Source organism: Linepithema humile, chromosome 3 (genome assembly GCF_040581485.1).
Source record: "Linepithema humile isolate Giens D197 chromosome 3, Lhum_UNIL_v1.0, whole genome shotgun sequence".
NCBI lineage: Eukaryota > Metazoa > Arthropoda > Insecta > Hymenoptera > Formicidae > Linepithema > Linepithema humile.
Window position 1 is genome coordinate 19,690,619 of NC_090130.1, and position 14,623 is coordinate 19,705,241.

Below are 14,623 nucleotides of genomic sequence, written 5' to 3' on the forward strand. Positions count from 1 at the left end.
ATTAGCTGAATACCTTAAACCATATATTAATCAAAATCAAAATAATTGGGATTCATTTCTAGATGCCGCTATGTTCTCTTATAATACCGCTTATCACGAAGGAACAAAAATATCTCCGTACGAACTAGTATTTGGACGAAAACCGCGACTTCCTTCCGTACTTGTAGAACCGAGACAAGGAATCACTCACGAGGAATTTCTCGCAGATTTAACGAATAGATTGAATTACTTAAGAAAAAACGCTAAGAATAATTTACAAAAGGCTAAAGAGTCAGCAAAAGAATATTACGATAAGAAAATGAAACCATTAGTTTTAGATCCGGGAGAATACGTTTATGTATTACACGAAACGGTCAGAACAGGCAGTAAAAAATTGTCTGATCAATACGACGGACCATTCCAAATTACACGTAGACTGAACGATGTAAATTATGAAATTAAAAGAGGCAAACGCAATCAAATCTTGCATGTCAATAAATTAAAACGCGCATATTTTCCTTTACAGAATGTTGATGTCGATGATGACTAGTTCAGAGTCTTTTGAGGCCTTTACTAACCAACCACTAACGAGACTGGCAGGAGTCTATTTTGAAAACTTAGGCGACCTTCTTATTTTTAGAGACCACTGGAAGTTTATTAGTTATGTAAATCTTGCGCCATTGGAAGAAAAAGAAAAAATATTGAAATTTTACGCGGAGAAAATCGAAATCTTATGTTACAGCAGATACCATATGTACGGAAACAATATAACATGTTCAGGACTACAAGAATTAGAACGTATTAAACGAAGATTAATAACATTAAAAACAGAGCGAGAAACTATCAACGACATGGTAGGACGATTCGATGACGAAATCCGTTTCAACAACCGCGGAGCGAGAGTCAAACGTGGTGTATTTGACTTTGTAGGACAAATTTCGAAAATTTTATTTGGCACACTAGATTCATCCGATGCTAATTACTATAATGAACAAATAGATCTCGTCTATAACAATTCAAAACAGCTAACAGAATTATACAAAAAACAAATCAGCATTATGCGATCCACGATTAATCAGTTTAGTCTTGCCTTTGCAGAAAATAAACATAAATTTGAGGAAATTGATTTTAATTTGTATAAACTTAACGACGAAATTTACAAAAACACGGGAAAATTAAACGCATTACAATTAAACACCGAAACAAATTCATATTTGTTAGAATGTGCCGAATTGATGTTAGAATATGAACTAGATTTAACAATACTTACCGATGCTATATTACTAGCGCGCCGAGGATTACTCCATCCGAAAATACTTACACCTAGAGAATTATTTAATAATTTAAAAGATTCACATTATATGACAAACAACAAAAGATTACCTGTAACTTTAGACCCTAGCCAACTTAATAACCTAATCGATGCTAGCGATTTAAGTATATTTTATAAAAATCATAGGTTAGTTTACATTTTCGAAATTCCATTAATCGAACAAAATGATTTCATATTATACCATATGATTCCATTACCGATCAAACAGAACGAAGAAAACGTTTACGCATTCATAAACCCGCTACACTCGTACATAGGACTCAGAACTGACAAACAATTGTATACACACTTAACCGATCGAGATATCACAAAATGTAAAAAGATTAACGACGCAATGATTTGCAAACAAACGGACCTATTGTACCAGATTTCGACCGTCCATACTTGCGAATCGGAACTACTGAAATCCGCTAGATTAGAAAACATATTGAAAGAATGCGATATCCGTGTAATGAAAATTCATAATACTGTCTGGTATCAATTACAATCTGCAAACTCGTGGCTTTATACTGCGCCGCGGGAGGAGACCCTTCACATTTTATGTAAAGACGACAAGCCGCGTCAAACACAACTACTTTTAACTGGTTTAGTTAAACTATCCCCGGAATGTGATGCCATTTCGGATAATGTATTATTACATACCCAAACTATAAGTATAATCGATACCATTGACAAAGATTTTATTCCTAACGTTAATCTTAGTACAAACAAATTATGCGAAGATATCAAAGAAAGTAATGTTAATATTTCAGAGCTTCAATTGTTAAACATTGGTAAAACACCTCACTTAGATATTAATTTGTTAAAAACAGCTAGTTCTAGTTTGGACGAATTATATAAAGAAGCAAATGAGATAGGCAAACATCACCGAACTAAAACCTTATATGAAAAAACCTTGAGTTGGTTTTATTATATATTATATACTATGATAGGATTAGTTATTATCTATATAACGGTAAAATGTTCATTGATTAGTAAGTTCGTTCATATTTTTAAATTATGTTGTATACCTAAGGAAGGCTGCGTTCAGTATTTTAACAACTGTTTTAATAATAATATAACCACTCGTAGTGCTCATCCGACAGCTACGCAACGCGAAGTTACCTTTATATCTGTACCGACCGACAGCGAAGAATCCCTTCGTATCGAAAGAGAGGGACATGGAACAAATAACGAGATCCGACGTTCTCGCTCTCGTAATAATCGATTGTCAAGACTTGAACGCGTGTGAGACAAAGCACAACTATTGTATCGTTTTAAGGAAATTTAACATTGCGAATTAATGACATAGTATAAGAGCCTATACATGTGTATGTTAGAGTATAAGACTACGTTATACCTCATTGTTTAGAACATCGTTGAATATTAATTTTTCTGATCATTGTAATACTAGATTAAGTTACTGCGTTAATTTAGAAATAAGATCTTAAATGTATTTTTCTACTTCGAGAAAGATCTTCATTCCTAAGGGGGGAGATGTTACGTGCCGCAACTTATAGTTTCTTATATTACTCTTTTTTATTCGAACCTTTGAACCTTTTTTATCTTTACTCCTTCTTGATCCTAAACACATGACCCTTCGATGACTGCAATAAACATAAACGCTGTCCCTATGCCTAACGCATATTTTCCTTTTGACAAAACCGCTTCCTTCCAATAAACATTCCGCCGCTACGATTTTCCTACAGCATCTTAAACGAAGATCATTCTCGCCAGTTCAGTTCTCGATCAAAGCTCAAACCAGCAACATCAAATAAAGACTTTTTCCACAAACGTGTCCCGACTTATTCTAAATAATCTATTACGTAGCTATACGCTCGTAACAGCACGCCTTTGTTCTCGACCGGTCAGATGGAGATAGCTGTTTGGACCCGGATCTCTCTATCTAACCAACAGTCTCGGTCACGTGTTCACAGCTACTATTAGTTCTACAAACATTCGCCTTCATAAAAATAAAATTTTATGCTTTAAAATAAAATTGTTGGATAATTATAAAATTTATATGTTGAAATTTATTTTTATATTATAAAATTATTTAATAAAAACAATGTATATTGTTTAATAAAAATTGTTAATATATAACATGTATGTATACATATATATTAAATAAAAAAACTTAATACATTTAAACACTTCTATATTTTATTTGTTTAAATATTATAATTTTGTTACATTTATTAATTATAATATCACAATTAAATCACAATTGAAATTAAAGTAAAACAAAATTAATATACATTTAAAATAAAATATATAATTAAAATAAAATCAAATAACAAATCACAATTGCCTCAAATTAAAATATTGCACAATGCACATTGTGACTAAAGAAAAACGAAGCAAAATAAAGATGAACAAGAAACGATTATACGTGACTAAATAAAATAGTTTTATGCAATTTTGCGCGTTTTGTTCCACGTTCTTTTAAATGTCGTTCTGTCATTTTTTTACAAAAAGTCAAAATGCGAAGTTTTATATACTTCATTGCTATTACTTTAATTATTTGAATTTCATGCAAATCTTCACTTCCCGTATTATCAAGAAGAGGATGTTCAGGTATAAATAATTGTTTTATTTTAGGCAATAATAATTGCATGACTCTGATTACAATATTTTGTTTAAAAGAATTATTCTGTATGTGACCTGAAGCTAATTCTATTTTGAAAGCTTTTTCTGTAGTTTGAACAATTTGAAACGCAACATTTGATGGATAATAAAGTTTTCCTCGATTAACAAAAGAAGTGAATGAATTGTATTTATTGATATTAATTGCATAAGTATGAAATGTATTACATCTTTCCATATTTCTTTCTATTAAAATATTTATGCAATGATGGCAATGTATTTCAGTAAGAAGTGTACGAATAATAGAACCCGTTATATAATATAAAATATTTTGTTGAAGAAACGATAAATTTACATTATCTATTAAATTTGATAGGGCTTGCAATTCTTCTTCATTTATATTTATACAATTATCATCATGTATTGTACGTTTTGGCGTTCGAAATTTTAAAATAGAGGGTACTTCGTAATTGTCACTTAAACAATTTGCATTAAAACTAGCACGTACAGAATTACGAAACAAAAGTTGCCGTAAAGCCCATTTAAACTGTAATGCATTAGGATTATCATTCCATCCACCACGTCCTCTTATGCATGAAAAAAATAATTCTAAATGATCTTGAGAACACTTATATGCTAAAAAATATCGTAAAGCGTTTACTTCTTTGTACAATAGATCGTGTGCTAAATTGTAAAAACTTTGACAATTTATAACAAATCCTAGTGCAAAAGTACTTCGAGAATGGACAAAAATATTAATGTCATTTATTTTTAAACTCGAAATGTATGTGATGCTATCATCAAAAAATTGTTTGACTAATTTTAAGTTGTTAATCGTCATAGGTGACTTAAAACCTGTACCAAAACCGTTTCTTGTATTCATCGTGTCAAATAATCTATCAATGATACGAATAAATTCTGTTGTTGCTTCACTATTTATAAAGTTTTTATCTCCACTTGTTCTAAGAAAATCTATTGCATCAGCAACACCACTACTTAATACCTGTGCTGCCAAAAGTACATTCATTTTCTTATTTGAAAAATTAACGTGATTATAACTTAATTTATTAGCAAGTTTTAAATCTGCTTCTTCTTGAATTGTATGCAGTTTTTTAATATAACTGAATGAGATTAAGCCAGCTTTAGATGAAATATTTGTTTCTGCTAAGGCATTACGTGCTAATTTAACCATGTGACATGGATCCATTATACAATAAACATTTGACTTATTTTGTGGATGTTTAAAAAAGGTTTTTATATTGTCAGTAGATAGATTACATCCAAGTAATTTAAACGTTGAAAGGTTTGTTTTTGTTCCATCACATGTTAATGAACGTACTATTACGCCTACTTCATATAATTTTTCAATTGCACATTTTATTAGTTGTGCTTGCATATTTGCATTTATTTTGTTAATAAAAAAATATGCAATTGGGCATTTAAACTTATTTGTATATGAAACTATTTGAAAAACTAATACTTCTGTAGCTAAATCTTGAGAATCAATATTTAAGATATCACCATAATCAACATAGCCTCTGTTTTTATCGGTTTTTATATCATGTATAATTTGAGTACGAATTGCCATTGAGTCAAATATTAAAGCTACATCTTTCAAAAATTGCTTTTGTGGTATTTCTGTTTCTAAATATTTAAAAATTTCCGAAAGAAAACCTACTTCACAATTATAATTTCCAAGCCATTTTCGTAACATCGACGGATGTGGTAAACACAATGTTTCTCGAAGCGTGTCATATCCTTTAGGACTATAAAAATATAGTGTTAATGCAAATTGTTTCATTTCTTGCGTGTATCGTCTTTGCGTTGAAACAACATTATTATTATGATATTCATTTAAAATAATTTGTAACTTAGAATCACTAAAATTATTCAGTAATATTTTTTCCAGATCTGTGTTTGTGTCATGATTCGTTTTAAACGTTTCAACAATGTTCCGTGTTGTTTTAATAGTTTTTTCTCGACGATGTAAACGTTTTTGTAAAATGTGTATTTTTTTCAATAATTCACCTTCTCTTCGCTCTTGTTCTGTTGCCGTCTTTATTACATTAGAATTAAGCATGCAAATATCCATTTGTTCATCCACTTGTTTATCTAATATTTTTTTAGTTGTTTTTCTCTACCAAAATCAAATAAATATTTTATACACACACGCACATATTAAAAATATTAAGATATATATTTAAAGCTATCACACACATCTGTACGTAATGTTACAAATGCCTTAAAGCGTTCTTTCACTGCTTTTCTATTTATTGAAAAGAAAGAGAAAAAACACATTTCAAAGCATTTGTAACATAAAATAAACTCCAGTCTCTTTGGATAAACTATAGTGTGTATATTCTCAATATTGTTCATTTCTCAGTGACATCAAATGTAGCAGTCTATTGTGAGATGCAATGAATGACAAATTAACTTTAATGACAAATATATTTACTTTTATGCTTCTAATTATATTACCAACTTACAATATGTACAAGTATAAAAGCGTAACTAAATATATATAATATACATAAAATTGTGTATATATCAATATTCAGATAATTGAAACAATCGCTGAATTGAGTCGTAGATACATCCCGATTAATCAGATTCAAATATATATATATACACAATCGATTTCAATTATATACACACATTGATTATACATACATATATATATATATATATATATATATATATATATATATATATATATGTATGTATGTGTATTTTATAATAAGAATCCAGACAGAATGCATGTCTAAAATTGGAAGAAGATCCTAGAGATCCTGAAAATGTGTCTGTTATAGACAGTATCTGGGAAAAAATTTATTTTTACAATAGTAAATTAAAATATTTTCAATAAACCATACCTCAATATTCTCTTTATCTGCATCATTGCTAGATGTTATATAAAAAATTGACGGACTTGCATCTTTGAATAATAGATTTTTTGCTGTTCGTAATACATAGGAATCACGTGAAAAATGCTTGCTACATATATATGTGTGCTGTTTTAGGGGCAAGTCCAACAAATCTTTTGGTATAGACATTATCCATTTTTTATATTTTTTATTATCTTTCATAGGAAAGCTGAAAAATATTTATTAAATACTATAAAATGTACATACACAAGCACATGCACACACGCACATAATTATACATATATATCTATATATATTTATACATTATAAAATATAAATAATATATTTATCAATTTTAATTTTAATACCTGTGAAAAGAAAATTCCATATTGCTATCGCTGCTGTTTAAACAATTTTTTAGGCCACAAATTTTTCCCATGCTTGACAGATAAATAACAAATTGTCCTATATGTATATAAATGGTATATATGTATGCGCAAGGCGAATGTTTTCAGCTAAGAGAGTAGACGAGATAGAAAGAGAAATCCGGTACCAAGTCGCCGCCTTGTCTGACCGTTTTGTCGAATGGAGGGGGTAGCCTGTGCTCCTTCCAGTATGGTATATAGTTCAATGCAAGAATGATACACCTTATATTTTTACATCATGAGCGGGAAGACCGCGCTAGCAGCACCGCGGTAGGGGAGGCACGCAACAAGCGAGAATCGCTTACGTCACGCGTCCGTGTGCGCTCGGCCGACTGGTGTGTAGAAGCGAGCATCTGTCTCGCTTCCACCGAAGCTTCTAAACACGAGCCGACAACAGCGTACGATAAATGTTAAAAAGCAAGCGTTTCTAAGGTGAGTGGGCCGAGTAACTAGAATATTAGAGATCCCGTGTTCGAGACCTGCTTCTTGCTACATTTTTTTTGCATTAGTTTCTAATAGTTCTAACTATTACTAATGAATAATGTCATAATTTTTTGGCTAAAAAATATTCTTTTATATTTATTAAAAATATTTGCATATGTAATAGTAACTAAACATATTGATTAGCTATTGTTAATATATAGAAAAATAATTAAATAATTTTACAACAAAATACTAGTTCAACATATGCGAATATCATAAATAAATATAATATTTTATAGCTAAAAAAACTTTTATAATTTTTTTTATTGTACTTGTTTATATATATTTCTTTAATTTTGAACTGTTACATACAAATGCAAAAAAAAGTTGCAAGAAGCACATTTCGGACACGGAATTTCTAATATTGTACCTACTCGGCCCACTCACCTTAGAAACGCTTGCTTCTTAGCATTTATCGTACGCTGCTGTCTGCTCGTGTTTAGAAGCTTCGATAGAAAGGAGACAGATGTATGCTCGCTTCTACATACCGGTCGGCCGAGCGCACACGGACGCGTGACGTAAGCGATTCTCGCCTGTGTGCGTGCCTTTCCTACCGCGAGCGGTACTCTCGATGCTCTCGATGCAGAACTTGGTATCACTGCACTGATTCAGATAATTGCATTATTGTTACATACACACGACTTCAATAAATGTCTGTGTATAAATTAATTTCACAAATTTACAACACTGACGTTTTAACGCGTAGGCTATGTTTTATTTTTAAAAAATTGAAAATAATATATAATAATTGTACATTATATTATGCAACATAGTTTGCAACATGCAACTGCATACTTTTTCTTGAAAGCAACTATGTGTTTCTTTATACCAATTGATTCGTCTCATTATTTTATGCATAAAAGTATTAAGGTAAGATTCCCAAAAATTGAATGTTTTACAAGATATTTTGTATTTTATGTCAAAATACTGTAATTTACAAGCCTCATAACTCGAAAAGTACTTAATGAAAAATAACTTCATTATAGTGTTTTGAAAAGCTCTTGACACCAGCTATTAGATTTTGGAATCAAAAATAGGGGTTTCCATTTTAAAAAATAACTCTGACCTTTAAATGACCTTGAAAATCAACTGCAAGATCAAAGTCAAGGTCACCATCAGATAGATCCCTCGAAATCATGCAAATTTCGTCTGAGCCATTTTTTTGTACAAGCACATCTCTACGTTTTAAAAGGGTGGGACGGGTGGTCTGAAACACCCGGTATATCACATTTTATGTTAGTACAAAATATAATAAAATCTGAAAAATACAATATTAATAATTTATCCATATAAGTAACATACAACTAAAAAATATTGGCTAGATGTATCAGCATGTGTCTGTTATGCAAAAAAATAAAAATAATTAAAAATAAATAATAATTAGACAATAAATATTGCACTAAAATTGCACATAAAAAATAAAATAAACAGAAAAGTCTTAAGTATTAAGAACCATCAGATGAAGTTCCTGCTTTTCCATATAAATTTTGCGGATTATGTAATTTTAAATGTTCGGAATCAATTTCAAAATTTGAACAATAAATGCCTTCAGCTTGAAAACTAGACCGCATAATACAAATTGCAGAAACAGTTTCATTAGATAACTGATTTCTTTTTTTAGTTTTTACATCTGTAACCATTGAAAAAATTCGTTCCGCTTCAGCATTAGAATGGGGAAAAGAAAGAACCGCTTCGACTAATAACTCTAAATTTTGAAACCTTTTTTTCCCATTAAAATTTTTTAATTCTAATATTTTTTTCCACATATCGATTTCTAAAGAAGCTAATTCTTTTTTTTCTTTATCATTAAAAACAGATGGTAAAATTCTCCATTCAAAAGCTAATTTAGTAATATCAATATTAATATCTCCTAGCGGGCAATAAATGTTAAACGCGTAGCAATAAATGTTAAATCTTTAAATTGTAGATTCTAGATTCATCGTAAAGAGCAACTTTCGGCTGTAAAAACATTAATTGTTCAAAAACAGTATCTCTATATGGCAAACGTTTCAACATTTCGCGAACTGCAGTTATATAAAACTCTAAACAATTTAATTTAATTTCTTGCGCGCATTCCAAAGATAATGTTTCTAAAAGACTTTCACATTCCGGACCAACATATATATTATTAATATATTTAATATTTTTTTTATCGTTTATATTAAAATTAACAATACACTTTAAAGCTTCTGGAATAATAAAATTTTGTGCTATTTCGCGAATTAATTGTTGGCTATTTTCAAACAATGTATGTATTAAAACTTTACGAGCTTGAAAAAGAGCATTAAACTCGTTAAAAAAATTCAACGAATATTTTAAAAATAATAAATATGCTTTAATACAATTATTATTTAACTGATTTAAAATTATTTCCGCAGATTTTAATTTATCCTCTACTACAGCCAAAATAAAAAAATTTTTTAAAATTTCCCAATTATTTAATAATCTAACAACGCATTTATGTAATACCAACCACCGAGTATTTGATAATTTTAAAATCTTATTTCTTTCCACATTGAAAAACGCCTGAAATTCGCCTAAAATTGCACATCTCTTTGCACTACCTGAAATGTAAGTACTAACTCCTCGAATTAAATTTTCGCACGACTCAAGAAGTTTTTTGCATACTCTACTTGCTACAAGCGCGGATGAATGGCAAATACAGTTTAACGTGACAAGACCCGGTATTTCTAATTTTAATCGTGACATATGTAACGGTGCAGCCCGCAAGCTGCATCGTTACGGCTACGGACCGTCCATCGTCCGTAGCCCACCAAGGGCGCATCGAGCGCCGATAAATTTCTTATCGTAACAACGGCGGTCAACCGCCGAAAATCCCCCACACCCGACCGTTCCGAAATTCCGTTTTGTAGGGGACTCGCCGCCGAAACCGCCGATGCTTGCCGATTCGAAACCATTCGGCTGCCAGCCGGGTATAAAAGAGGCCCGGCTGTACGTCTTCTCACCAGATCCCGTTCGCTGATAGACAGCGAACATCCCTCTACGAGTATCCTCGTAGTCCAAACCGAGCATACTCGGATTCTATACCTGTTCCAGCACACGAGTATCCTCGTGTACCGCCGAGCGTCCTCGGTATTCTTGACTCTCGCATACGAGTATATTCGTATACCCGCCGAGCGTACTTGGCTCCTCTAGGCCACCGAACTTCGTATTGCGGGCATTCCCGCGTACCTAGCCAGGTCGCCGTTCTAAATTCTAAATTCCGCCTTCGTACGAGCGTCCTCGTGCTCCCGCCGAGCGGAATCGGCAGCCTAAGTCCGTATATCGCGTTTATTCGCTGGGATTTCAAAACCGTAATCCGTCCGGCAGGCAAAACCGCGTCGACCAATCCACGCCGCCGAATAATCCGCATCGATCTACGATCGAACAGACTCGCGATACTCTACGAACGCATTCACCGACAAGCGCTCCGTCTTGTACCAACCGTTGCGACACGATCGCCCGCGCTTGCGCTCTCGCCGACCGCACCAGGACGCCTCACGTCATACTTTATAGTTTCGCATAAATAATTATTCCACCGCTGCCTAAATAATTATTTCACCGTCGCTCTTTTATATCACTATTGCCGATACTTCACGTTGCTTTCGCCTTTATTTTGCGCCGCTTTAAAATAATTATTTCACTATTGCCGATACTTTGCCTTTATTTTCACGTTACTTTCGCATTTATTTTACGCCGCCTTAAATAATTATTTCACCGTCGCTCAAATAATTATTTTACTATTAACGATACTTCGCATTTATCTTCACGCTGCTTTGTATTTATTTCACGCCGCCTTAAAGAATTATTTCGCTGTCACTTATTAATTATTTCACCGTTGTTAATATACCGATTGCACCGATATTTTGCTATTTTGTATACTCTTTCGAATTCATTTCGCACACGCTTTGCATGTACACACGAGCATTGAAGCAGATCATTCGAAACAAATCATATCAACATCTTTCTCAATAAACGCTGTTTCATTATTTTGTTATAAACGAGCATTTGGTTTATTTGACATACCCCCAACCGACCGAACCTGGATTCCGGCGAGCTACTCCGCGTCCGCCGAAGCTCACACGGTTTCACATAAAAGAATTATTGCAACCAATCATTACAGATGCATTATCGCTTGCCATTCCAACAATATTTTGTAAAGGAATTTTGTTTTCATTTAACATATTTTTAAAAATTTCAAAAAGTTTATTCGCGGAACAATCTGTTGCGTCTACAGACAATAAATTTAATAATTGAGTTGTTACTTTTTTATTGAAAAGTGAAACATATTGCACAAGAACACACATAAGCTTTTTATCCGAAATATCTGTGCTTTCATCTATTAAAATTGAAAATTTACATTTTTGTAAATTAGTAACAATTTTTTCAATCTCGCGTTTTGCAATTACTTGTGTAACTACTTTAGTACATTTATCTCGTGCTAATGAAAGATCTGATACAACTTCAGGGATCATATAGATATCTTTTAATAGTGGAATTAAATAATCTGCGGAATAAAATGCAATATTATGCTCAGCAAAAAATGCTGCTAATTTGATCTCGGCGCGTTTGACTTTATCTTTATGTGAAAGAGTAACACTACTATTATCATTATTATTCGAAAAATTAATGTTAACATTTTTAGAATTTATTTGTTCAATATGTTGGTCTGATTGCGAATGTTTAAGTAAATTTGATTTGCAACATCTGATGGCTTTATTGCATACAGTACACAATGCTTTATGTAGTGTAGGATGTGGAGCTTAACCATCCTTTAAAAACATTTTCATCTAGCCATGATGATTGAAATTTTCTAATTCTAGGTCTTTTAGGTTTATGCTCCATAGATTCCATATTTCTGAATAAATAAATAAATCTTACCTTATTTGTACTCACCTAACCTCCTCAAAACGTCCCGCCATACGATTAACACACAACATATAACGGCACTGGATCTCCATCACCGCACATGCGCAGAGCCGCACATGCGCATACAACCGGTCCCTAATCGGAACACTGTCGCGCATGTGCAATCACGCATTTATCTTCAAAAAACAGAAGTGTTTATCCATGACAGCCAAGGATATATCCTAATTTTATGTAAAAGTGCTGTATCTGCCGAGATAAATATACGAATGCGCATGCGCGAAGGAGGAAAAACCGTCATTATCTTGGCAGGTGTTGCATTATAGCAAAAATGGTACAAAGCTCTATCTATATGTAATATATCTATGGGTTTGCCAGACGGATAATCGCTCCACGATTGGAGGAAATCTTGCTAGGCTCTGATTGGACACTGCACCAACAGAAGGGAGAACAGTCGGATCCAGGCACGGACTAAGGAATAGAGGGACGGTGCACAAGCTGTACCGGGGGAGCACGTTTGCGGCGGGGGGGGGCCGCCATATTCGTTTAGTAATCACCACACATAGAACTCACTATTTGCGTATATGTGAGAAATGAAAGTCAGATCCTGCGCACAATAAACAAAATAGGAAATAGAAATAGAAATAATTATTAAATATTAGAAATAAGAAATTGGAATTACTTATTTTAAAAATAAAAAGAATAGAAAAAATTAATGCATGAATTAAGAAATAAGAATTGGAACTAATTAATATATTTTATTCTCTTGTTAGATGTAAAATAATTTCTCTTTTTAATATTAAATGTTTATTGCTATTTCTAATATTTTGTCTACTGTATGCAGAGCCTCAGAGTAATAAAAGTTAAAGTATTTATTTTATAAAAAATGTCAAAAACAAAAAAATAAAATGTCTACTAAAATGTAAAAACTAAACACATTATAATAAAGTTTTAAAATAAATAAAACAAAATTAACAAAAAAATATTTCTTTTACATTTACTAGTTACATAAACTAGTTCATAGTATTAATTAAACTAATAATACTAAGCATTTATTGATGCTTATGTTGAACTAATTTAGTGAACTTCTGCCTATCACTAATACTTTTATCTATAGTCTTAGAACAAATGTAGTGTAGTCTAATTTTAATAAATTTTTTAATTATTGCTTCAGTAAGATATATAGAATGAGGCTCTAAAATATTTTGATTATTGTGATCTTTTAAATTTGAAAATAATAAATCGCAATTTATTAACGACCGTTTTATAGAATTTATTAAAAATTAATCTGAAAATTTTTTTAATAAAAATTTTCCACCACTTTCATAAAGACATATTTTTATTATTTTTTCAGCCTTTGTGCAAATATATGTTACATCATGAGAAGGATAAATTAAAAATCCTCTACTTTTTATGGTAATCAAAGAATTTGATGATGATGGTGTACCTTCTAAAGCTTTTAAGCAATCTTCACATTTTATTTTTGCCTGTAAAGATTTTACAATAGAACCTGCTATATAAGAAATAATTGTTTCTGCAATCTCTGATACATTACATGGATTTTTAACATAAGAATGTGTATCAAAATTCTGAATTAAAGTTAATAATCTGTCTGTATTTGTATCAATATTTGTATTAATTAATTTTTTATTTTTTTCATTGTCTATTTCAGCTGTAACATGTTTGATTGATGGCGTGGTCATATTAATTACATCAACCGGTTTTAATTTAGATGTTATATGTAATATAGAAATGTTTTCCTGAGGTATACAGTTGCCTGTATTATTTGCACGAAGGTCATGATGTACTAAGAGTTTTTTGTATATACCAACGAACTGCCGAGCCGTTGGATTATTGTTACAGCCATTATGTGCTCTTATGCAACCAAAAAGCAATTCAATATGATCTTGGCTTATTTTATAGGATGGTATGTATTTTAATACTTTTTTATTTTCACATAATTCGTGGTATAATTGTTGAAGACTGTGAATGCAAATTAAAAAACCAATAAATCCAGTTTTCCTTTTAGTAAAAATAAGTTTAATTGAATCTTTTGTTTTTAAATTAAAAATGTATTTTTCGCATTCGAGTAATTTGTTAATAATAAT

At 31.6% G+C, this 14,623-nt stretch overlaps 1 protein-coding gene across 1 annotated transcript; it reads left to right on the forward strand.

The window, feature by feature from the left end:
* Positions 1-506: 506 nt before the first annotated feature.
* Positions 507-2,543, forward strand: LOC136998337 (uncharacterized). Its single transcript, XM_067350870.1, has one exon. It carries the CDS (start codon positions 507-509, stop codon positions 2,541-2,543), a length of 2,037 nt encoding a protein of 678 aa, XP_067206971.1.
* Positions 2,544-14,623: the final 12,080 nt, after the last annotated feature.

Excerpts from the sequence above, each read along its gene's own strand:
- LOC136998337 (XM_067350870.1), top strand. The coding sequence starts at position 507 with ATGTTGATGTCGATGATGACTAGTTCAGAGTCTTTTGAGGCCTTTACT.